The sequence below is a fragment of the Glandiceps talaboti genome, chromosome 1 (assembly GCF_964340395.1).
Source record: "Glandiceps talaboti chromosome 1, keGlaTala1.1, whole genome shotgun sequence".
Taxonomy (NCBI): Eukaryota; Metazoa; Hemichordata; class Enteropneusta; family Spengelidae; genus Glandiceps; species Glandiceps talaboti.
In genome coordinates this window covers 19,883,414-19,911,098 of record NC_135549.1, presented here as the reverse complement: position 1 = coordinate 19,911,098, position 27,685 = coordinate 19,883,414, and the positions used below count along the sequence as shown (strand labels likewise).

Sequence of the window (27,685 nt, the reverse complement as noted above, 5' to 3'; positions counted from 1 at the left end):
TATATTTATGACTGACTTGTGGCGTATGTCGATGAAATGTATTTGTTATGTGAAACAGGTACAAACTAATAGATACACGGTGCATTCCTCGTAATCCTATACCGAGGTAGTAAAAGAATTATTCAGTAACTGTTCTAGATTTTCGGCTTGACGTAAGTGATTTACGTAGACAGTAATGACGCGTTAAGGCCCCACTTTTCTGACTTATCCTCCGTGGTTTTAAGAGCTACAGAGTTGTCAACAAAGGTATTAACATTGTAAATCATGCTTCACTTTGGACAACGTGTATTCTAATATGAGATTTCCTATCTGGATTTAATGTCTCGACTGACTACATGGCAGGACATGTAGAGTAAACCTGTTTTTTATCATGCCTTGCGGTAAATCAACGTGTCACGGTGCTCTTGTGAGGGTTTAATTGAAAGGTGTATGGAATAAGATATCAACGTTGACATTGTTCGTTGGAGTGTTGTGGGTGAGTGTTTGGAGTAACTATATATTATGTTTTGTGTGTGTGTGTGTGTGTGTGCGCGCATTCCTGCCTGCCTGCCTGTCTGTCTCTCTGCCTGTCTGTTCGTCTGCCTGTCTGTTTGTCTGTATACGTCAAGTTTGTATGTATGTATGTGTGTGTGTTTACATGATCGCACTTTTAAAATCAAATGGTCGTCAGCATGTGCGTATAAAATATACCCGTGTTTTAATGCAGACACGATGCATGGTCACTATATAACTTCTCACTCCGTAGTTTAGTTTGACTTTTTTATGTGCATGCTATCAGAGTTAGATTTAGCAGGCGAGGTTTTGCAAATATTATCATTTTCCCACTGCTGTCCTGCGAAATATGGCATTCTCAGAGCGGCCTACTGTCCAATTTGAAATGCCGGAACCCTTACTCGTGGCAGGATAACGTTCAGGAAAGTGAACTCATTTCCTTTGAGCATGCATGAACTAAAAGAAATTCCCTCTCAAGTAGAAAATGTCTAGAAATTACAGTCTTTCCAGAACCTCCAAAATATATATGTTATTTTAATTGTACAAAAACTTGTCTCAGTCAACAGATGTTACTTTTTTCCAGACTACATGTAAACCTAACTATTAATTGCAAATGAGGGACAGAATACAATACCAAATCATTCTAAATTTCATGTGATTTGATGGAAAAAAACTACATGCAACTAGTACTACGGCTTCTTATTTCGATGTGTAATGTGGGATTTCAACATTGAATGAACAACTGAAGGTATACGACGTACGTTGTTATTTTGCACTGAAGCATAAGCCATGTGTTATATATAGACACTCTCCTGTGCTTATCAAAGAATACGAGAAAGGAAATCTGAAGATGCTATTCTAACATGACTGGAAGGTGGGCAGTAGACTTTATTTTAGCTCGAAGTCCACTGCAGCTACATACATATTACGTGTTAATTCTTGTGGCGTCGAAGAGTTATAAAATTATTCACGGAGTTAACCTGATAATGAAGATTGCGGATGACGTAGTAACTGTACTCCGGTATGATTATTTACGCCAAACATCACACATTGTGATAATTCTTACCCATTACCCTTTCTAAAATGTCTCCACTTTGCTGTTAGTGTAAAAAAAATGTTATTTTAGAGTGGCTTTACATGTCTTTTAACGTAAAGCTAGACATAGTTACATGTTGCATTCCGGCAGGAGGAAATACATCGCATTTGCCTTTAATAGACAGATGTAATTAAAGATAAAGTTATTCACATGTCTCCACTTTGTTGTTAGTATAAACATTGTTATTATGGAGAGACTTTACATGTAGCAGGAGGAAACACATCGCCTTTGTCTTTAATAGACAGATGTAGTTAAAGATAAATTATTTACCTGGCAAGGTTAGTTTTCGCATTGCAATTTCAAATACCCCACAGAGTAGTTGGTATCAAAGGCATATGTCTGCCATCATCACGTGGTCATTCTAACCTGTGGATTTAATATATAAAAAATTGACCACAATGTGAACTACTACATTTGTCGTCATTTCCATTTAGAATGACCTTGTGAAAGTGTACCCTTGTGCTATTTTTATCGCTACTTTGCATATTGTTTTCCATAGGGAACTTGTGATTTGAGAGGTTTAAGTCTATCAGACATTCGAAATTACCTATGATTGATGCTTTATTTGCTACATTATTTGTTTTGCAAATACCAGCCATCATGATTGATTATGTCACTGAGCAGTGACAAGAAACAGAGATAGATAATTCATTACATGTCTTACCATGTAAACAAAGACCTGGCCTCATCAATTACAATTTCGCGATTATTTTTTTTAGTTCAGTTATGTGCAAGTCGAATGTGATAATAATACTATTTACGAGTAGCGATTTTAATTGACAAAAACATTGTCAAGTATGGCAAGGGATAGGGATACAGAACATTGTGACACTATTAAAACACCCAACAGAGCAGTTGGTATCAAAGACATATGTCTGCCATCATAATGTGGTCATTCTAACCTATGGATGTAGTTTAAAAAAATGACCACTTGAGCGCCCACTGTCACACATGATGCTTCTGTGTCTATTCCTTGAAATGCTATTTATGTATTTTTTCGAGATGGCTCTACTGTCTTACGTCATTATCTGGCTAAAAGTTATATATAAACAATAATTTGATAGCAAGAAGTCTAATCGTGAAGATCATTAATTTGGCCGATAAAATGCCCTTTTTCCTACTAGTAATTGTGAGAATAATAGTGGTAAAATAAGTTGCAACTTCAAGTCACAAGTCAAACTTTGGCCATCAGACTGAGTGTGATTCTGTTCATGCTTCCTTACACATATTTCAATTTATGCAAATTGTACTTATGAGTGTGTTGTCTTGCACGAGAATTACTACAGTCATATTCCAATTGTGCATTCGATAAATGATTCTTGGAGTATGTCTATAATGAATAGATGGGAGGTAAGAAGGGCACACTTCATTTTCAAATATAAACAACTTTCATAACCCCACTAAAATTAAACACATTCAATAGTTCTCTAAAGAATCGATGGTAGGTTATAAAGGCACATTTCATTTTAAAATATAAGAAACTTTCATAACCACACTAAAATTAAACACATTCTAGCGAGCATTCGATCTACGTAATATTTGAAGTTAATGGAGCATATTTTGAGGTTAATAAAGCAGCCGTAGAAAAAGTCTGTTAATTTTGTGTTATATGTCAGAATAACATTGCTAGAAAACTTGGCAATTTACATCTTAGACATTTGACACTAAATGAAATTGGATTTAAATTACTTGGTAGTGAGTTGTCACTATTGAAAATATGTCTATACGTTTGGATTATTTTTACATTTAAAATCGCTTGATTTATTACTATTTGTTGGATTTGAGTTCTAGCAAAATATGTCGAACGAGTACACACGTCATTTTATAATTCTGTATTGAATTCATCATTATTTTCATACACATACAAACAAAATCGTTATAATGTAGGTATGTCTGGAAGTGGCTGCAAATTTGTAGTGGTCATTAACCATGTGACTACATTAGTTGCTGATCTTCGTGATCAGAGCAATTCAATGATTCAGACCAATCAACCTAAATCATGTATAATTCAAAAAGTCTAGTTTAGTAAGTTTCGTTGAATACACATTTGATGAACGTAAACGGGTACTTTATATGCTCAGGGATATAAACTTTAATGAAACACGCATTACACCGACATTACCATCAAACAGACCTCACTGATTACTGTCCCCAATATCTACATACACGGAAATCTGAGTAGAATAATTTCACTAAATTAGAACGCCGATTTACTTCACCCTACAGCTGTTTGTAGATTTATTTGAAGCCACGTAATAGATTGAGATGTAGATATTTTAAACTCAATTTTGTATTATTAGGTGCAATTTGAAACCAACAGGTAATTTGGAATATTGTTTCCATAACACAAATGTAATTAAAGTGATTTACACGAAAGGTCACTATACCGTTTTGATAATATGGGAACAAGACATGAGTTGCATGTTTTTGACGACCCCCTGCTATGGGATTGTCAAAAAAGTATATACATATTTTGTTAATTCAAGTGCTCCAGTTCTGTTTATTAACTACCAATAGTAATTTACTGTATATATATATATATATATATATATATATATATATATATATATATATATATATATATATATATATATATATATATATATATATATATATATATATATATATATATATATATATATATATATATATGTTACACCCAATCTGTGAAATTTGCCCAATTCATGAAATGTGCATCTAACTTTGCCCAGTTCATAAGATAGTCAAATTTTTTGGGGAAAGTTTTGAACTGGGGTCTTGATTATCGAACTCTATTAAAACACAAGCTGCACTGAATTATTATAAAATATGAATTGTGAAGTGATGAGTTTGTAAATACATGATAATACAGTTGTTTGATTCTTATTCTTTTATTGTGTGTGTCCTATAAAAGATGCCCATTTCTTGTACTGGGCATATCTTACCATGTACCCACTTCATAACCTGGGCAACACAATTGACTATTTCATGAACTGGGCAAAGTTACCTACCCATTTCATGAATTGGGCAATGTATATATATATATATCTCCTGATATATATACATCAACATCTCCTGACGAGTGATTTACTCACGAAACAGGCTTGTAGAGACGAAACACCCGACTTGATTTTCTTCTACCCTCAACATATACTCCGCTCTGCGTGCAGACGTATCGAGCACTGTACTACGGACAAATCTTACCACTGACTTCCTATATATATATATATATATATATATATATATATATATATATATATATATATATATATATATATATATATATATATATATATATATATATATATATAAACAAACATTGCCCGATTCATGAAATGGGTAGGTAACTTTGCCCAGTTCATGAAATAGTCAATTATGTTGCCCAGGTTATGAACATGAATAGTGTGTAAAACAGGTTGCTTTGAAGAAGTCACCTCCGACTAACCCATCTTTTGAAGTGTTCTGTTTTAGAGTAAATTGTTGCATAAAACGTCAAATTCTAAGCTCGTATGACAAGGATTCCGCCTGTCTCGAACAAGGATTGTGTGTGTCTCAAACACCAAAATGCTAAGGTTTTATGACAAAGAGTGTAACAATGTAGGTCAACAACCTTCCAAAACAAGGTCAGACTACAGTTATGAGTTACAAAGTAACATTTTTTTCTTTCTCATCGGGTCGCCGGGAATTCCAGTGTCGGTGTCGGTCAAAACAGAGGTTATGAGATTTAGACAATGCAAACTTTACACTGAACGGAGAATATGAGACAGTCCATGGTTTGTCTATTGGCGGACTCTTATTGAAAGAGACACGTTTTTGCGATATATGCAGCGACCAATGGTTAATGTATGTGAAACGGTGTATGAGAAACACTACGTGGATTATCTTTTGGGTAAAAGATAGACGCCGTCCTCAGACGGAAGTGTTGACGGATCGCCAAAAGACCGTGCGTACCATACACATTTTAAGTTCCCCATGAACAATTTAGATAGATAAGAAACATGCTTCCCGAATACCGGCCATCACGAATATATAAACAAAACCACACTCCTGCCTACAAACAGGCCCTGTATGTGTACACACCATGCAAACAGACTCAAATTCTTGCTAGTTTCAATTTGTATGTGTCAAAATCTGAGCATGCAGTGTGCTGACATTAAATAGCTTCTTTGTTCCAAGGACAATTATGTGTATGTGTATCAGTTGGGGTTGAATGGTGTTGTTTGTATTTGTAATGAGTGGTCTGTGGGAAGCCTGTTTCTTATCTATCTATCTAAATTCAATTTGTTCTCGAGGAACATGTAAAATTTGTATGATACACAGTCTTTCTAGCTAATCTGTTTAAAACATTCTGTTTCTGTCACCTTTTCAAGAGACTGACAGACTGTGTTTATTCTTCATTTGCATTATAACGGACTTACAAGGCTAAGTGTTGGATAATCTCACCCTTACGAACGTGACAAATAGACCTTAATACCTTTACTTACGACACATTTGTCTAAACTCTGGCACTCAGAGCTACAGCTCAATTATGGCTATGTCTGGCAATCCTTTTACAATATGATGTTGCTAATAGACACGTAGTGAGTGACACAATATATAACATATTTGAAATTCTATGTCGGATAATCTATTCCCTTACCTCCGTTATATGCTGATAAATGATATAATCTCTGTTACTGATCGTATACACTTTTAATCATATTTAAATGCTCTTCTAATGACGTCATTGTACTGATAAATGATCACTTAGATGTGTTTTACTATCTTTTATCAAATGGCCATTTCAGGAACCTGACGGCTTCAACGATGTGTTGCCAAAATACAAGATGGTAGTAGAAGTGGTATTCAAGCTAGGCATCAAATAAAATACACATAGTTTACTTCCTTGTCTTAAATATCTTGATTTTTCAACAACGCTGTCAGGTCTTACAGGTTATAATGGATTGGATGAGTGCTAATGAAAGCCACGATATATATGTTAGCATATCACACTACAAGTGCAAACGGACATTAACAGTTTTTACTCTTCAACACAGTATATCGAACTAATATTATTATAAAATGGTAGTAAATACTCTGTACCCCCTGAACAGCCATATGGTGTGGAAATACACAACATATCCATATCACTTTACAAACCTTTAGGATATAGTATGGTGTAGGTATCATTACATCTAATGCATATTGTAATTTTGATAATCAATTTTTTTTTCTAATTGGTAGGGTGTATCCTGTCACATTAAAAATACCACCATCTCGGAATATACACGCTCTAATGTAACCTTAGGCTTGAAGTGTTCTTGTGTTTAAGACGATATTAAAAACAAATGTCAACGTCACTGCGGGAAACATAAGACATGCTTTCTACTCTTTCAACAGCAACATGGACTTCAATTTTAAAAACTGACTAAATTCTTCGCCAAGCTATTAAGACAAGTGTATGTTTATAAATGTAGCGACATAACTGAGGCTGCTTAGCTTGATGATTACAGTTATATTGATAACAGGGTTAAACTTCCAAAATTCACTTGATAATGAAAACATAGATTTGTATAATTATAGGAAATGTGTGTTTTGCACTGTCCTGTTAACAAGTGCCATGCATGGTGCAGAATCATTGAGATCCAATTCTAATTGCAAATTTCGATACTCATTATTGGTATCTTCTTACTCTGATAGCGTGGTTAAAGTTTCACTGCTTCTTTGTTTTTGGAATACCCGACTAGTGTTACATCACCAAAATGTATTTAGTAATTACATCATATTTAAAACAAGAAGATATCCTTCCAAGCTAAGGTGGGCGAAGTGGTGTAGAGAACCACACAGAGTGAATGTTAATGTTAATGTAAAGTATTAAACTGAATTCACAATTCCGGTTATCTAAAACACATTTCCCTAATTTACAGTTACAAGGGAAGCATTTGAGAAAACAATACTTGATCTTTTAGGTTTGATACATCTTTGTGAACAGAGGCCAATAAAGCTAGGCCCGGAAAAAGTACATACAGACGGTGCTAAAATTATGAATCTAGCATTTTAGGTACATACGATTATGATCTTCACATTTTATCTCAAAACCAAATGTCACAGAATTTTTTTTTTTAAATTAGGCAGTATATCATTATTCAAATATAATTAATTTTCAGACTTCTTATTATTGTTTGACTTTGGCAAGTTCTTTTCGGTACGTTTGATGTAAATGATATATAATATAATCTAATCATAACAAAACAGTGATAGACTTATGGAAATGATATATGAGCTCATATAAACTTTGTGCAGACCTTATTTGTCAGTCTGTCTCTTACATTATTCCTCCTTTTGTTGCTAAACATTTATATCACAATGTATTTCTGCAAATACATTGCAGAAAAAAGATGCATTGCCCTGTACAGTTCTTGTGACAGTTGAGTAAAGTGCGACAATACAACCATTGATAGTCTTGTACTTAGGCCATGTACCATTTGAACAGCACAGCTTGGAAAGATAGATATTATGTCAATATCATCATCATTCACTGACGCAGACGATCTTTAATTATCCCGATACTTGTCAATATCATCATCATTCACTGACGCAGACGATCTTTAATTATCCCGATACTTGTAAAATTCTACACACTTGAATGACAATGGATAATCACCTCATAAAGTACCATGTCCCTTTAGAAGCGCAAATCATCTTAGCACTTCAATATCACTGAATAATTGCACCTCATATATCATGTTTAATTATACCTCAACCTACGTCAATAGAAATGGTGAAAACAAAGTTAAGAACATTTCCCTGAATAATCCACGGAGCAGAATACGTGACTTGTATTAAATTAATTTATTTTATCATATATGGAAGGAGCAAGTCGTTTCAATTTGCAAAGGCAACATGATAATCGTGATGTTCACGTATAGAAGGCGTAAATAAGGAAGTAGTCCCTTGTTTAATATTGTATATAAATGTTGACAGATTCATTGTTCACTTTTTTAAAGAGTGTCTGAAGGGCTGTATACTTTGATATTGGGTAAGATGCTATCCAGTACTTCAATCATATTCATATAAACGCGTAGGTTAATGTTAACTTTAACAATACTGCTAGCTATAAGCCAGTACATCATGTTATATATCCCCGGCATCTGCATTCACTTGAGAAATTGAAAATCAGCTATTATCATTTCATTAAAACCTTGTTACCAGAAAATACATACCAATGACTCCGAATGACAACCCATAGGCTTCCTTGCACAAAATGCGTAAATATTTTAGAGAAATTGGAGATTAACGTCAATCTCGATAACTATAAATTTTAAAATTTACTTAATTAGTTGACCATACGCATACATACTATTACTTGAATATTTCTCCGTGTAATAAGTGTAAGTGATATTGTATATAGCGTCTATATTTTTGTCAGGAAATTCTTACATTTAACATGAACATTGTATAAGTCAGTACTCTACGATACTTTGGCACAATTATACTAATTAGAAACTACAACGTTAACATCTAACACGCTGGATTAATATTAATAATATGACTGAACAATGAACATAGATTCTCCGTGATATTTCGTTACTCAGATAATATGTCTATATATGTACACTGACACTATAGTTTTTTAATCTCGTAAAAGTGACATATATTATATACTAAGTCTTTAACAAAACATCGGACAGAGACAAGAACCATAGATACTAAAATATAATCAACACTCAGAATAATGACTGGTATTGCTATACAAATAATGAGTCTACGAAGAGGTCAAATATTGACAATATGAACAGAAAAAGGTACATGTATGTATTAATAAATGGCAACATATATTTGTGTAAATTTGTTTAATAAAACCTTACGTCCGGATTGTCATTGTAGTAGACGAACGACTGTATTATGTGTACATGAGCTGATATGGTAAAAAAACAACTACATCATACCTTGTTTTGTGAGCTTTTTTATAATAATGGTGCAACGATACTTGTTGCATTATAAAAATAGAAATCTTTAATGGAAACAAACATTCCAACAGATAATGAAATGTCATGTCGATGAATATACATTTTTCCTAGAGTCATTTAGCTCTTATTAGTCAATAGTGGTAGCGGAGTTAATCATCTTAATATAATAATCATTGCATTCCATGTCACCAGGGAATGTATATCTAGCCCTGGGAAATAATAGATTGTTGCTATGGATCTACATACAATGTCATGAGGTCGAATCTAAACCATTTAGAATATTCTGGAGCGTTTTTTTAGAATCTATTTAGTCCTGCCCTCTTGCATTCCCATGTACTAAGATTCCCTGACCCATAACACACCTTGCAGAGGAGGAAAAATCAATTAACCTCGCTTCAGGTAAGGAAAAATACAGTTTGCTATGGCTACTTTGAAATATTCACTGACGATTGACTTACATTGACTTACTGCAAATATATTTTATCACTTGTACACTGTCCAATGCAATGAAGTATTAACTGAAACCTTTCAATTTGTAAGGAACTATAACTATATAAGATTTCAATTTTATAGGTAAATATGGGATGTTCGTAATATAACGGTGAGGATTTTATCAATTAGTCACAAATTGAGTACTATCTGCAATGTTAGATGAATAAGAGATAATATTTGAGCATGTTATCGTAAAGTTTAGATATTATATTATGTCAAATATACCTGAGCAGAATATTATAAATACCGAATGATGATTTAGTTTACGCAGAAATAAATAAACCCCCTCTCAAAAAAATAAAAATAAAATAAAATAACACACAAAATAACATTATACATTAATCATATGCCCTATCTAAGTGTAATATCAACAGCCACAAAGCAAGCTTTTTCAGCTTAATATTTATAATCTAGTCACTCGATATGAGTGGATAGTAATATGAAGCTGTTAAAACTAACCTTTCACTTTTACCGTTGTTACCTTTGCACTCCTAAAAACTGACCTTTGTCGTTTAACATATGTAAACTCGATTACACGACAACACGTAATTAAATTAATGGTACGTTATACATTAAGTACGTTATATGGTTTAATTCTCATGATATATTCTATGTGGCGTGCTAATGGCAGTTGAATTCACTCGAAGTGGTAGCAACGTTAGAACACAAATCTCGAGAGACCATTCACCCCTATCTCCCTGTAGTTCATGATTACAAATTAAAGTACAGTACTTCACCATACGTACCTCCAATAACTGTGCAACTCGAAATTGCAATATACCATAACTACGGCACAAAACAGGGGTATGTGATATACATTACACATACGAGTCTCAATACGCTCCATAATCTATCAACCTAAGTGAAATTAGGTGTAGGAAGAACAAAATTTACAACGTGTGCATTTAAGACGTTAATTGACATGGCGTATCATGTTAAATTTCCACTCCAGGTAACAATAGTAGAGGAGAATAATTTTCGTTTTCCCTTGTGATTGAGAGGAGCAGATAGAATATCGAAATAGCGCACTGCAAATTCACGTATACAGCTTTTTTAAAAAGAATATCCCCCGTCTTATCAAGGTTAACATCACCGACTGTCAGACTGTAACGAAGTTGATTATTTAATGTAGCATAAACTACTTCAATGTGATGGCACGTTTTACCATAAACAAAACAGGGAAGGGAAAGTTTGTTATTACATCATTCGCGTTTGAAAGTAAATATTCTGTATATGTACATGAAGCAGTGGTATGGCATGCTCAGTAACAAGATCATTCAGTGTAGTCTTAAAGTTGGGAATCTGGTTTGTCAAGAAAATCAGAATTGTACAGAGTTTAAGCACAGCATCTGATGACTGTATCTTACGCCAAACGTAATTCACCAGTAATATGTCAATTATTATCCTCAAAGGGTATTTTCTATCATGTTATCTGTCAAAGTTTTCCCCTTATTATATTACCTGTTCCATGTCAACTCAACGATCAAATTAATTGCGCAATCAATTTGTTCCCCAGCGACAGGAATTTCAACAAATTAGAAAATCGTATGCCTGTTAAACATTTCACGGGCACAAACCCCTTTTGTATTTGCCGACAAAACAATTTGGAAGTCAAGCGTACAATTTCCATTACACGTTTCTGAAATATATATATATCAAAGATGGTCTTTAGAGGGCATTTGATCAATTAAAAGTAATTTCAAGCCATTACTGCTGATATATCTACGTCATTGGTTTAATGTAATCAGAGAGGGAATTTATCTAAAGGATAATTCGGTTGACGTGAAATGTCACACACTCCTCTTTTTGTCAAGCAAAGTAATGGAAGGAAGATTAGACACATTTTGAAATTTCGCAGTGGGCAACGCCTTCATGTGACAAATCTGTACCAACAAACGCATGAATTGTTGACAGTGTAACACACCATACAGTTAAAAGGAGATGTCCTCCTAAAAACTGTCATGAAATGGCTCCTCTTTTCTGGTATGTACACAGTTAACTCGTATGTCTCTTCAAATCAAAGTGAAACCCCTTTACCATGAGTTTACGCGAAGCCAAAGCAACAATTGAACACATTGATGATTTGTTGTTGTACATGCACTTTGTAGTTGGGCCTGATACATCTAGACGGTAGGTCATTAAAATATAGACAACTTCAAAAGAATAGTCGTTCAGACATAAATTGAAGCATACTAGTATTCGTGATATCGCAAATATCTATTCACTCAGAAGACATATGAATAATTTATGTTGTAAATACTTATGCAATGTTGAACGAAAGGATACTTGTCTGTCACATTTATCAGAAAGTCAACCCAAGTATGTTGTGCAAATGATGCGAAGTCAATTTGTTCAGCAACGTTCGTGACTTTTCAAAAGAAGCCGATCATGTTTGGCGTCACATGAGTATCCTGTTTTGCTTTTGTAAGCGTATATCTCTTTTATGGGTTTATCGTTGAAAGCTCTTGCTGGGGGATAATATATATTGAAGTTTTGTATGTTGCTCTAGATATTGGAAACCCCCTGTACTCATCTCCTCATTCGGCATCATCAAGATAATCATAAGAAAACTTTATGTATTGTGTGTTGCGAGCCATGTTGTATTTACAAACCAACTACTATCATGTATATATCTGACTTGTCATGCATAGTGCAAGGTAAATGTTTGTAAAATAGGTATTGGTTGTTTTTATATTTATATGTTTTTTAGTTCAATTTATGGGATATATTTTGAGTGTCTGAAATAAATAAGTGATACCAATACAATGAAAAATGTAGTACCCGACCCAGGATCGGAGGATACATTAAATGACTTGATATAAGAATTTATGATTCACTAAAATTATTAGGTATATGCAAATGTGACAAAACGGGTAAATAAGATTAATAGTAATTAGAATATTGATTGTTTATCACACATAAGTACGGATATTTACTAGATTTCTTTTTTGAAGTGCTTCTAATAAGAATCAGTCACCTCCCGTCACCAGTAAGTACTCGAATACCATGCATTTCCTGCAACAAATTTAAAGAAGTGTGATCCATTCTAAAATGATGCCTTGAATAGTAACGGGAACAAGAAAGACATAATATTTACAGAGACCCCACACACGGAGAAGACAAAGAAATATTTCAAGATACGAAATTGCATAAAATCTTCAACAGAGGAAATGTGAAAATTTGTTATAGCTGCATGAATACTATGGCTAACATCATCAAAGCCCACAACACAAGATTCAGTCAAGCGGACAGTGAAATCCACAACCAAACTCTGTAATTGTAGGGAATTGTACACACTGCGTTTCATGCCCGTTCCTTGGTCACTGTCTATAAATGACAATAATGTGTCAAATATGTAACTTACAGAGAATTCATTTAAATTAAGATTCAACGTGCCCAAACACTCATTTGTCAACAAACGCATCCAGGTCAGTAAAGAGTTGTCCAAATATTTTTTTGAAACTAAATACAGCGTTAATTGGACTATCATCTCCATGGCGACAGCTTACATTAATAAGACACAATGATGCAATCTATGCTTGGCTGAAAAATTGTTTATTATCAAGGCTGATGGAAACAAGCTACACAAATAGAAATAGAAGCTCATACCGAAAAGCAGAGTGACATGAAAACAAAAAAACATCTAGCAAACTATAAAAAAAAGACACTTAAAAGGTGTCATTCTGTAACTGTCATGTTAATATGTAATCGAGGTGAAACGCACTGACCTTATCAAACTGATCTAGCCAACTGATAAACGCATATCTGAGAAACTCTGAATTATGGCTTAAGTCCTCCTAATTTCTGGTATATATATATATATATATATATATATATATATATATATATATATATATATATATATATATATATATATATATATATATTCAATTTGATTTAGTTTGTACACAGTATACACTATATGAGACGACACATGCGGAATCTACCAGTTGAGGCGTTAGCTCTGCTGGTTAGAGCACTCTGTGTGTATATATATATATATATATATATATATATATATATATATATATATATATATATATATATATATAGTCTGTTTGTCTGCCTGTGTCTGTTCGTGTGTATGTTATTATGTTTAATTATTATTTTGTTTATTTTCATAGGTCATGCCTGGAATATAGCGAGGAGTACACACAAATGTTGTCCTATCTACAATTGGCATAAAGATATATGATATAATAACTCTGGCGGCCAATCTACATAATTTGTCTACTTTACGTTAAGAATACAGACATTTGTTTTGCGTAAGTAAACAACATTCCTGATGGTTCACAGGGAAGAGCAGTAAGGCTATCTGTTATCACTGATGCGTAGAGTTGGTATGATGATATCAAACATAAATTATTAAGTATATTTTGAGATATCATCTAAAATTATGATGTTTCGTGTATTAAATTCACGGATTATTAAACAAAAGGGGAAATTGCTATTTTATATCCACTTAATAAATTATTTAACTACGGCAAAGCTTGGGAATATTACCTCAAAGGCTATGAATAACCTAAACAAGCAAAAAGCTGCAGATCTGCCAGGGGGAAAACCCCAAGGACTCCCTAACCCCCAGAGGCCACTCATGCATTCAACCAACAATCAGATACACCAACAACTTAACCTTTTTACTGTCATAATGGTATTAAACTTTCCTTTTCCTTAAATATATTCACCCTATTCTAATTTGAGATGATATTGTCTTTTAAAAGATGTGACATGTTTGCCAAGATAGTCTGAAATTGCCTTAAACTCATACGACGATTAGATGTGCTGACCTTTACTACATATGGTGATGCCATTTAACTTTTTAAGATCATATTTCAATCCTATGTAAGTTATAAAGAATAGTTTCTGATACTTGATGGTGCTGTCTTGTAAAGCATGGATTAAGTTATTGCTTGAAGGGTCTGAATAGCCTAAATATAGGCTTCAAGAGTCAAAATCCTCCATGGCTTCTAGAGGGAGACCCCTTTGGACCCCCCCCCCCACCAACGTGAGCTGGACATATCCCAGTCTCAAGCTCTTCCCCTCTTACTGTCAAGATGCTATATTTTTTACATGTTGGTGCTGTCTTGTAAAGCTTAGAAATTGTTGTCTGAAAGGGTCTGAATAGTCTCAAAATTGACTTTGCAGAATACAAAAACCCATGAATTATAGGGGGAGATCCCCTAGGACCCCCAAAATGAGGTGTACACATCCCAGTCTCAAGCAGCTCTTCCCCCTACCTCTTACTGTCAAGATGCTATTAAACCCCTTTTTGAATATATATATTATTTAACCTGTGTAGTCAAAAATTATTATTATGATAGTGCTAGCCCGGGATCTTATAAAGTATTTGCAAGACAGTCACGCAGTCCACACTGGGTCACGGTAAAAAAATACCTGTCATGTGAATATTATATATATGGGGGGGGGGGGGTCGTCATATTTTACAATTAAGTGATGGGGGGGGGGGGGTTCAGCCTGTTTCTGGTTTTACAGACAGTGGGTGGTCAGTGACTTTCAGTGGGGGTCAGTGACTTTTTGTCGGCCCGATTTAAGAATCCAACCCCCCAGGCTGGAGAAACTGACCGAAACAGAATTTATTTAAATCTGCTTTCCATACATTTTCTATTTTTGAAATTTGTTGTCACATTTTAAAAGCATTTCAGTAAATACTAAGTAGCATGGGAGATTGTTTTCTCTTTTTTTCTTTCGATTATTTGTTTGGGATTTGTCGGTGCTAGAGGTTAAAATAGATGTGTTTCGAAAAAATTCTAACGGGGTTGTTGTGGGGTGGGCCCGGGGTGAGAAAGATTTCCTTCGCAATCTTCCAAATTTGCCAATGCTATGTTCGCGAATTAAAAATTCAGGACTTCGAGTGATATTCCAGAACTTTTTGGTTACCAATACTACTTTATACCTTGGCTACACTTAAATGTATGAAGTATAGTTAATTAATTTTTAATTAAAATACTTAATTTGCGGTAAATGGTTGTGATTAGTACATCAGGATCGTATAAAAGGTAATGATTGGGACATAATTCATAATGATGTGCTTTCCCTCTGAATGTATTATTATCCCCCAAAGGAGGGAGCTAGTGTTATTGGCTACGTGCGTCGGTCCGTACTACGTCATTTCTCAGATATGCAATATCCCATTTCTTTCAAATATCACCCCATATTATCAGATACAAACTATCTTTTGTGACCTGACCCTATCAAAATCAAGCCAATTCCTGTCTATCACAGACACATTGATGTAGTTACATATTGCCAATTTCTTTTAAATCAAGTTGACAAGTAGCATTGACGAAAAGAAGTATACATAAGAATTGTTTTTGGTGCTCATGTAATGTTTACTGAATGACAGCCATATTTGTAGTAAAACTCACAAACTTCAATACATAATTAATAAACTCTATTCAAGTGTCTAACCCCATATACCCACATGCAATCTCTCTCGTGACCTTTTAACTTGACCTACAGGTTAGACCATCAAAAGTAAGTTATTGTAGTCACTTTGTAGCAATTATGTGTGACTAATGTCTTTTAGATTCATGTTTATGGATAATGCAGATCCATAAACATACACACGCATTATTGTTGGTACTCTTATCACTTTTTACTCAATGGCAATTATATTTGTAGTGAACATTTATTATTTACAACATAACTCAACAACTTTAATACATGGAGAATACATTCAAGTATCTATAGTGCCAATTGCCAGGCTCAATAAGCTCTCTTTGAGAGATTGACCTTTGATCCTAACGTTCAGTTATCGTGATTCAACATTTTTCTGCAGTATTTGTTGTGTTTATTTGTTGTCAACAATGTCATTTAAATCATGTCTCCGTTCGTTACATAGAAGTAAGGTATTTGTGTTTTGCCAATATATAAGATGAATTGACGATATTGTATGCATTGTAAATAGTTAAATGCGGTTATAAAGAAACCTGGAATTTCACATTACTTCACTTCTCTGCACTGCATGTGAACGTTATTAGAGTATGGTTTACATTCACAAAGAACGAACATACGTTAAAAACGCGTCTTGGACATATGATTTTAGTATCATATCGAGACAGACCCTAAGGAAAAATAAATTTCATAGAATTCAACAGCCTGTATTCTCTAGCACCCCTAATCATTTTACCCTTAGAAGGTTAGGCATGGAACGTTGAAGGTTCCAAATATATGCTTAGAGTAAATACGCACTCGGTCGTCACATTACATTTCTGCTAGAGAACTACAACGATATATACTATTTACATGTATACCTTGAAGATACTTTGCTGTCTGTTTATTCTGCTTTCTGCAAAACGTTTAAACAGTCCTATCGTTTTTTCCCTAATTTTCTAGATTGAAATAATTCAATTACACTTTTCTGTATGTTCTATGCATAAACTATAACTTTGAAAGTTTACGAGACTCCACATCATGCATTTACACACATACACATGTTAAAGGACTGATATATTATGTTGATTGGTTTTACACATTACAGATATCGGGTATAACGTTGTCATGAGACTAACTTTTATCATTTCCAAATGCCAAGTTTCTCGCTCAATGTTATCTGTGTTATGTAATGTATCCAAAGCCAAGTTAACTGAATATGGTATTAGCTTTATACTATAATAGCCATAATGTAACAACTCCATGTGAGCTCACTTTTCGCGAATGTGCGTGTATCATTACATTGTCACACTGTCTTTCTATACACAGTACTTCTTCAAGTGTAACTTACTGTACTATTAACGCAGACACCATCGGTGTAATTAATTTATACCACAAGTCTGCATACATGATTAAGGTACATTCGTGTAATTATATCTTTAATATAGTTGATTAAAGCCTAGATCCAGTATTTTAATTAGTGAAATGAAAATAATTTGATACTATAACCAGATTAACAATACGCATTTCAGCCCTCAATACTATTTCTTTTAAATTAAATACCTTGCAGAGTACCTTATCATAATGTTTACATTTTTGTAATTATTTAAAGTTTAATCATGAATTATTTTTTAATCAACACCTCCTCTAAATTTGCATTATTACAGTCATGCTACATTGGGCATGTATATAATTGACAATGTATCACTCAGAACAGTTTTAAAGGCTCGGATGTATGCATAATGCAATGCGGCTCAGTTGGAAGCAGTTTCTGAATGTAGTGACCCTAACTGTGTAGTTGTACACATGGTACAATAAATCCAATCAAATTGATTTTTGGGTCCACACCCTAAAATCAACAACCTAAATTTAGACATGTAATTGACATTACAGTACCCAGTTACTGGTATTTTAACAATTTTCACTGAATATATTGTTGGTTATCTGATCGAAATATATATACTAATGAACACTCGGCTAAATAATACTCTGAAAGCAGACGCATTAAGGGACATGCCGTGTTATCAGCGTTTAGGTATGGGTCAAATACTCAATAAATTGGTAAGGGCTAGATGTATATATAAATTGTGTGACTTGCAACGCATCTCTCACTTCAATTTAGTTTCCTTTCCAAGGTTGGAGACTAGGGTTCCAGACTGTTCGGAGCATTGACATGTTTGTAATGCAATTGCGCTAGACCTGTCGGCATTATCAAAAAGAAACGAAGTTTCCTGTTATTACAATTTGAATGGGCTAGGCATAAATGTTTCCGCATGGTTCATTTGTATGTTAATTAAACTGTCGTTCGAAGCATATTTAGACTTGAAGAACGTGATGTTTTAAGACGAGCCTGTCAATGACGCCTATGAAACATAGCAGCTTCGTAGTTCTATGGGACTATGTTTAGATAATTCTTTATGTACACAAATATTCCTCATTCACTTCAGGTTAATGTTGAATATCTCATCTTTCTCTCAAATTCTTCTCATTTAGGCCCACAATTATTGTTTTCAATTCTTGTGCTCATTTTGGATACCTTGAAACTTGATCGATATATCGACAAATTGTTATAAGTTATGCATTTCTGTTGTCTTTACATTGAACTTCGTAGAACCTACAATGACGATACCTGTACTAGGTGAAGTATGGGATATGACAGACTCAAACCGTCCTTAGTTAGCCTTGGTTACTTGCAGCTGTACATTAATCTTGTTAAACTTATAATCTTGACAAATTTGTGAGTTGGATCTCTAAATGTAAAAATACGTAACTATGGGTTATATCCTGGCAATAGATCATAACTCCACAAATAAATTAAAATGCAAACCGCAATCGATCGTGTGATTTTGTTATTCTTGGCACATCAAGAGTTATTGACAAATGTGTTCAGGCTACTATAGATAAAGTTTGAATAAGATGTGACGATGTTGATTCGTGTAGTGCATATTGGGTGGATTTGTTTTAAGCCCTTCAGTAAACTAACCTTTTATTTGATACATATCTATTTGCATTACACTGATGATTCAAAACATGCTACTGAACACCACATAATCAGTTAATATCTAAAACATTGCACGAATGCTCGATCTGTCATATTTCGAACGCATTTATCATATAATGGTCATCAGACTTGTCAACATTTGATCACCAGACAACGAGGTTGGGTTATTTGCTTTATTGATTATGATTTACCTAACAGCGGTGTAAATATTTACTCGTAAGTGTGATGTTATATCATTCTACAGGTATCAAAAATCCCTTTTTGCAATCTGCAATTTAGGTTATTTACATTTATCCCCGCATTGTAAGTTGATAATTATCACTGACGAGTCTATCGTTTGGTTAGATAATCTTTCCTCGTTATTCAACTACGTCCTTTATTTTTAGACATAGATATAGTCGCCATGTCTCTTTCCGTACGTGTATTCATGTGTACTTCTACGTGCTTTATCTGGGTTTATAATTTATAAAATAATAGTCTAGCCAGGAGGTATTTCTCTTCATCCATCAAGAACTATCCTCGATCTGAAATGTTGGTTTAATTAATTTAAATAAGTACCACTCATAGTTGAAGTTTTTGTTTCAGTAACCTGTCGTAGTGTAGTGTTTGAAATGTCTGAGTAGCAGTTGCGGGTGAATGTTGTAACTCACGTTCCCTGATCACTGCTTAAACTAACGAGTCAACATACTTGCAGTTCGTATGGTTGAAAATTACTCGTCTTATCAAGAGTGTATAGACGTTTTGAAAGCACGACATTAGCATCAGGAATACAAATAGTGTGTATATATGTATTTAAAGGAATTTATGTAGGTGCCTATGTTGTTGTTGTTGTTGTTGTTGTTGTTGTTGTTGTTTCTGAATGTAAGGTGCTTTGAATAGGCAGACCAGTGCGAGCCTTAAAATAAAAAACATTCAATCAAGAATTTTACAAAAGTTTCATTTTGAAATCAACGCCTCAGTCATTTGTAACAGCATATTCAAGCTAACTGTGTTGCCATTAAAAATACATCAGAGGATGTTAGAAACCCACTTCACAATCCTCTCTTTCTACAGTCGCAAACTCTAGATTGAGGGTTGTGTTATTCTAAAACAACTAAATAAGTAGGTCTCAGAGGAGATATTTAATATTGCCTGAAATGTTAGGGATCAGGAGAGATATACTGATACATAATCGTTCAGTATTTGGTCTCGTGAAGCAAGAATAATGAGGTTTTTTAAAATTCCAATGTCAAGTGATGTTTCAGATAATAGTGGCCTATGTACATATCTGTATGCATAGCTAGACCTGCAAGTTACGTACATTTACATACATACAGGCTACATTACAGAAATAAAGTATCGTTCATAAAAGCCGTATATTATGTGGATATTACACTAGGGGTACGGGTAATAGATATTTAAGTCTCGTCTATAAACTGCATTGCGATATCGTAGTTTAAAATTCTTGGTATTCTATCAGCTTTCATGACCCCCCAAACACAATAAAAAGTACCAGATCAAACCGAGTTAATAGATCTAGAGTTGGATAAAAAAAAACCGTGTCAGGTCAATTTCTACCAATATACTTAGAACCATACAAACATACGCAATCACGACAACTATTGGATAACTGAGTAAATTAAATAACTAGGCAGCACTTTCGATGAAAAACGACAGCCGGTATATCCTTCATTTTTGAACGCTAAAAAAGTTGTTGGCAGGAGTGCTAAATCCCATTCAATCTCCCCCAGCACCACATACACACTATCACTGACAAAATTGAATTGTAGGTCCCAGGATAAAATGCACACACATAAGATCGTTTCTTTCAAGCGTATACATCCGTAGCGATGAAAGCCTTAGACACATAATCATGAAACGCAAATGTAGTTTACGTGGATTGTAAATCGTGAGTTATATAGGTTATGATCAGGCAATTTCACTGAACAGGGCAGTCCTAAGTTGTTTATCTCCAATACAATAAGGGTTAGAATGCAAGCTTTACTGAGTAACCTGACGGAATGGTTTATCTAAGATTTTCTAGGTTAGCGGGAAACAGCTATATTCATGTAAACCTGTCAGTACGATTATTGTGTACTATTGACTTTTCATTCAAGGATTTGATTTGATTCGTCGTTATCCGAGACACGTTTTTATTACAGACACAGAACATTTAGTGTGTAATTATCTTTTTACAGCTTTAGACTTGAATTAGATGTCAACATCTGCATGCTGACCACGAGGTGTCGACCAATATAACTCGTCACTGTTCAATTACTACACATGAAGAAAATATCTTACTGAGAGCAGTTGAGCAATGGATGTACCACTTCCTCCTCCTCCTCCATCTTTGTGAGTCAGGCGCGCTAACACTGCATATTGAACTATTGTATTGGATTCCGCGTGACATATTCGACGGCTGTCAATAATCAAACCAACCCATGGTTGACATCCAAGCCAGTTGCTGGGCTATAACAAATATCTTCATGGATTATCTTGGGTTTGGCTCCCCTTCGCTCCGCCCACACGTATTCTTGGAAATCGCTCCTATCGACATCTAACCTATACAAATGTATACATGCTGATTGTTTTGTTTTCTTTTGATACTCTTGTGGAGGATATCCAATTCTTTAATTGTTCATGATCAAATGAGGGTGTAAAGCGATGTGGAGGAACAATCTCTGACATGTTAATGATGGTCATTATTAGTCTTAATTCTGGTTCGTGAGACATTTACCTTTAGGGAAATTAGGATCCTGTTCACAGAACGTATCTAGGTTGTAGAATTCGGATTGACAGTGCCGTGTATTCAGAAAAGCGATTGTTTGACAACGTAACTGTCAAGGGAGAAGCTGACACTTGTAACAATATCTCACCAGCATGCCAAGACGTTTTACATGATAGTGGTTTAGTCTCACAAGATTAATTAGTACACACATTCATTTCCTATTACATGTTATACTTTTATCGAGTCTCATGGTGTAGAAAATAGATCATGATACTGCTTTGGCAGCCAAGTTGTTGCCATTGTACACAGTCCAATCTGTCTACAAGTTTTCTCCGTAGATTAATATTTTCTAATCAGTGTCGTCGGGTCTAACAAATTAAAAACGGGCCAAATTAATGAGATGCAATTCTCAAAGCTTGGAAAGCTGCCAGTTATAAATTTGTCTTTCCTTGTGGTTTACTCATGTTAATCCCAAGGACATGAAATAGTAACACAGTGAACCGGTACGAACCTGTTATGTATCGAACAGCATTACGTAACAAACAAAATAATAATTAATGCTTCAATCTTAGGCGGATATTCTTAAAAGTAATATGATAGTATTTGATGTTATTGTAAAGTATAAAATGCATACTTAGGCTGTAGAATGTTGTAAGAATACTACATACGTATGAAGTTGAATATGTATGAAGTTGAATATGTATGAATACTGACAGGGCGATGTATCATTTTCATGCCTGAGCAACCTTATTAAATATTGAGAGTGTTTTCCCCTTCTCGTCACTATTTTTCAATAAGTTATATTCGGCAAGATCACAAGAACAGTCTAAGTTATTACTGAAACCACTTCCTGTCATTTGAACTCATAATCGACCGTTGTACAACATAGCACATGCAAAGTAATTTGACAGTCATTGAGATGTGCGGAAATAGAATCCAGTGACATTAATGAAGGGATACCTTTATACTAAAGTAGTGCCTTCATTTACACTGGCATTATCATACCAAAATGGGGAGTGGATATTTTCATCATTAATTTTTTTGTATAATATAGAGACATTGTCATTTTTCTATCTATATATGCAAGACATATAAAGGCAAACGATATTTTGGAACGATTTTAAACTGTGTTGTTATATATACTGAATTAATTGTGATGTCGTATACCCCGCACAATATTGAATCACCGGTGGGTAAACAGATTTGTGTTAGTAGCGGTACATATAGTATAGTGCAATATAACCAATCAATGGAGATATTCGGGTTTGTATCCAAACATAGGCCCCAAATCAATCACGACTTCTACTTAATCACTACACTTGGTGTAAGAAAACAAATTGACATATACAATATTGATTTTTACTAGTCGAACATTTTTTTCCATGAATATATTGGTGGTTGTCTGATAGAAAGAAAAAAAATACTCCAGCCAGTTGCAGTTAGTGCAGGTTTTTATGACAAAAAAGTGGGTAGTAATAATTACTACAAAATGTCAGTCATGTTCTCATTCAACATACCACTATTTGGCCATAGCCCATTTACATTGCTGGCCGTAAATGTGTCCTTCCACGACTAACCGCTTAGTGCAAATATAGATATCACTGTACGTAACGTACATACACGGCATCTCGGTCTCCCTGTAGCTATTCTAGAATTTTTCTTCAGGCGGTCGAATAATTTATATTAATTTAAAAATAGCACAAATAGTTTTCGTTAATACATAATTGGTGTATGAGTAATGTCTAAATGCACAGAAATCATTAGTAATTTTTAAATAGTATTTACCATACAATGCAGACATTTAATTACATGTCAAGTAATAAACCAGTAAATATATATACGTGTCAATTTTCCGTATAAGCCGACGCGATATATCACATTTACGGTCTCCCAAGCTTAATTAAGTCGGCACCTTCAAAGAGAGTATATTCAAACAAAGAATTAATTGTCTTGAGATCAAAAGATTCTACCCCTATGAGGGCATAGCTACAATCGAACGGAATACATTTACTAGTATTTTGTAACATGGTGTGAAAGTTGCAGCTCTGTAGTATTTTCCTCCGTAATTTCTGTAGCTTATGAAACGTACAACCATTCACACACAGCAACAGTAATAGAACTATAATTGACGTACATGTACATTATTGTGTTTTTGTCAACGATCAATTGCATAAAATGTTTCTTATGCAAATGGATTCTTGGTCAAAGCGAATAATTTAGTATCAAGTTTAAAAGGGTGTATTATGGGTACACGATCTAACAATGAATTTGAAGAAAAGAACCTAACAAAGCAACTACGGTGTTCATCATATTTTCTAACTCTAATATATATATATATATATATATATATATATATATATATATATATATATATATATATATATATATATATATATATATATATATATATATATATTCCTAAACAATGTTGGAGTATGTTTTTCATCATATCAAGTACAGCACTTTAAAAATCACATTCAGTCATCACTTGAAAAAGGGAATTAATGTCATTAATGTATATAATGGATGCGTACACACCTGAAACGGACAAAGTGGCAAGTTGCAACTGTGATCAGTCAGTATAGAGTGAAAAGGTTTATCGGGATCTGTATTTATTTATTCAAAAGATTTGTTTCTCACGTGATTGAGTTTAAGGTAACCTTTGTTATACAGTTTTTTCGAAATTCAACAAATCGCTATAATTCGGGGTTTTTTTTCAGAATGCTTGTTTCATCAATTGTTACACATAGTTCGTGAATGATCTATAAATTTGTGTAGTTTTACATTAATAAACACATGTACTATTTTCTTATGTATGATCATTCCAAACGGCTGTTCAATATTTACTACATTTGTAATATTTGAAATATCTCAAATTGCTTAAATGTAATTCCCGAGGCTAGACCACTGTAATGTTTATTCGAGTAGTGTAGCGATAGCTATGAATTCGGAAAAAAAAACATTAAATTGCCCATTGTTGGATGTGTTGCTTTGTAAATCAATGTTATCGACAGGGAAGTCAGCAAGACAGTCCCTTGAAAGCCCGCAGCAACGCGTGAGCGAGCAGATCAATTATAAATTGCCATCGACTGTTAATCCCTCGAAGACACCTTCAGTTCAGAATCTTCGTACTGAACGCGAGGCGCACAATCGCTAACACAAAAGTATATACTATCCACTGATACAACGCCAACGCATTTCTGATAAGTTTCGCGAGGCCAATTAAAATGTGCTTGACTCTTAAATTATTTATCAAGTTAGCTAATATGCTTGATTTCCAGTTGTGTACAATGTGTTTGTACAATATGAATGGTGTCTATATTCTACACAGTCACACTTTGTTCTGTTGAAAAAAGGATGACACGAATGCTTTTAAATGTACCCAGCTGCTTTCACATACAGTACTATTAACAAGTTTTGCCTACGTCCTTGTTGCCTATAAATTTTAAAGAGTCTAGAAAGCATTCTAAATCTCAAAAGAAAATTCACCCGGTACCATGCCTAGCAAGTGGATTATTCAAGCAGTTTATTTGTCCATTTCTAGCACACCTTGGAAGTAATTCACCACATTACCAAACTGCAAAGCTTTTAAGTGGACTCTTCTGTATGGAAGAGTAGTCATGCAAGTTGTTCTAAATAGTATTGTAGGGGGCGCTTCCGCCCAAGCAATCGCTCAACCGAATGATGCATAATGAATGTGCAAACTTACTAGCGTTTCGTAGTGTTACTTAATATATTATATTATGACGAACGAGGGACCGCTCTACCAGCAGTCAGTATATAGTGTTTGATCAGTTCACTTGGCGTTTTCGAGTCTACTATTGACACCGTAATATTTTGTTTCGTGTCAGTTCGTACTCCATTCAACGTGACTCTCTGTGTATGTATACTTGCTTCTCTTCCTCACCAAGGAATATATGTGACGTGTAACGTGGATTTCTATAATTCTTTTATAATTTTATCTCCATTGTTCACTTACAGGAACACAATGTCTCTCGAAATCAGTTTTGCGGATCAAACGGGGGATGGATACCAGTACACCTTTGATAATGGGGACTTTCAAGTTGGTACCAATGCATCAAACGATTCGAATAACTACTACTACTACTACTCTTACAACGAGTACTGTTCGATAGACTATAACGTTCTTTTCTACTGCAGAACCATTCTCAGTACAATCGCTCTTGTTGGGAATGTTTCGTTTGTGTTCGTCGTGGCAAGAGTACGAGCAATGAATACGATCCCAAATTACCACTTCATTAACCTTGCGGCCGCTGACACCATGGTAGTCTTTGCAGAAATGACTAATTTGGCAATACTTCGCCTTATGATGGATGGTTATCTACCACAGAGCGTATCAATGACAATCTATATGGTATTTCCAAAGGTTTGGATCTTCGTTACGCCACTGTTTCTAGTTACAGCATTGTTGACAATCACACTTATAAGTATTGAAAGATATATCGCCGTGTGTCATCCACTGAAAGCCAATGCATTAAATCTACGGAGTCGAAGGCGAGTTATTACGCTTATGATCTCAACGTGGATTGTTGGCGTAGCCATGGGTACATTCTCTCTGTGTACATTTTACTACCAGACCGATCAGTCCACCCAAATTGCTTGGCTTATTATATTCGCATCCTTCACTGTTTTTCCGATCATCATTGTAGTCGCATGCTACGCAATGGTGGTTGCCACTGTCTTTATGATGAAGCGACCAATCGGTCAACATGGAAACGACGACAAAAGGAAAAGTCGGAAAACGAGAGAAGAACGGAACGTACTTATTTTGTGTATCGCCATTACCCTGCTGTTCTTTATATGTTTCACTCCTCTGGCCGCAAACCAAACAATCGGGGCGTACAATGCAATATCTAAACACGCATCAGTTGGGGAAGAGACGCTGGCATGTATGCGTACAGCACAGACCCTCCTTCTACTTGCTCACCTGGCAATAAGTCCTATACTATACAACGTTGGAAGCAAAATAAGAAGACGCGCATTCCGTTCCGCATTCGTGTGCCCGCTTTGTCCTTGCATTAAAGCGGAGAAATACGACTTCAACGGAAGTTCATTTCGAATGAAACGATTCAGCGCATACCGCACCAGTGAACGAACGACAACAGCAGTGTCTGAATATTGAACTAACCTTTCAAAGTGAAACGAACAATGAATGAATGATAGAATCAACATGCTCTTAACATTATCGCAGAAATCCGACTACCATGCTGACAATAATTATAAACCCAACGAAGTCCTTCTAAACATAAAACCATTTAGAATAAATGGCAATTGCAAATGATTCATAAATCCTACTTGAAAAAAACTGTATTTGTTTTGAATATAGAAAAGGACGAATGAAATAATTACTGCCAAATTTAGCTTTGACAATTCGGAATTTGAATATTTAAAAAAAGGAATGAAATGTACTTACGTTTGTGCATATTCCGCACACAATGCAGACTTTGTATGCAATATATGAATGATAAGGAGAGTTCTATTGTTTTGAAAATCCTTTCTTTTTTGTAGGCAAGCTGTGCCTTTGATAATGTGTACTTGCCACCTTAACAATGTGT

General features: G+C 34.6%; 1 protein-coding gene and 1 long non-coding RNA gene across 2 annotated transcripts in view; both read left to right on the top strand.

Annotated features, from left to right (window-relative positions):
• The window catches only part of LOC144432658 (uncharacterized), a 34,551-nt gene extending 20,356 nt beyond the window's left edge, over window positions 1-14,195 (top strand). Inside the window, exon 3 of the long non-coding RNA XR_013480737.1 lies at window positions 14,133-14,195. This is a non-coding gene — a long non-coding RNA (uncharacterized LOC144432658). The remainder of the gene's footprint in view (window positions 1-14,132) is intronic.
• Window positions 14,196-14,227: 32 nt separating this feature from the next.
• Window positions 14,228-27,252, top strand: LOC144434124 (kappa-type opioid receptor-like). Its single transcript, XM_078122583.1, has 2 exons — window positions 14,228-14,273; window positions 26,091-27,252. Exon 2 carries the CDS (start codon window positions 26,098-26,100, stop codon window positions 27,250-27,252), a length of 1,155 nt encoding a protein of 384 aa, XP_077978709.1. The 5' UTR covers window positions 14,228-14,273; window positions 26,091-26,097.
• Window positions 27,253-27,685: the final 433 nt, after the last annotated feature.

Excerpts from the sequence above, each read along its gene's own strand:
- LOC144434124 (XM_078122583.1), top strand. The coding sequence starts at position 26,098 with ATGTCTCTCGAAATCAGTTTTGCGGATCAAACGGGGGATGGATACCAG.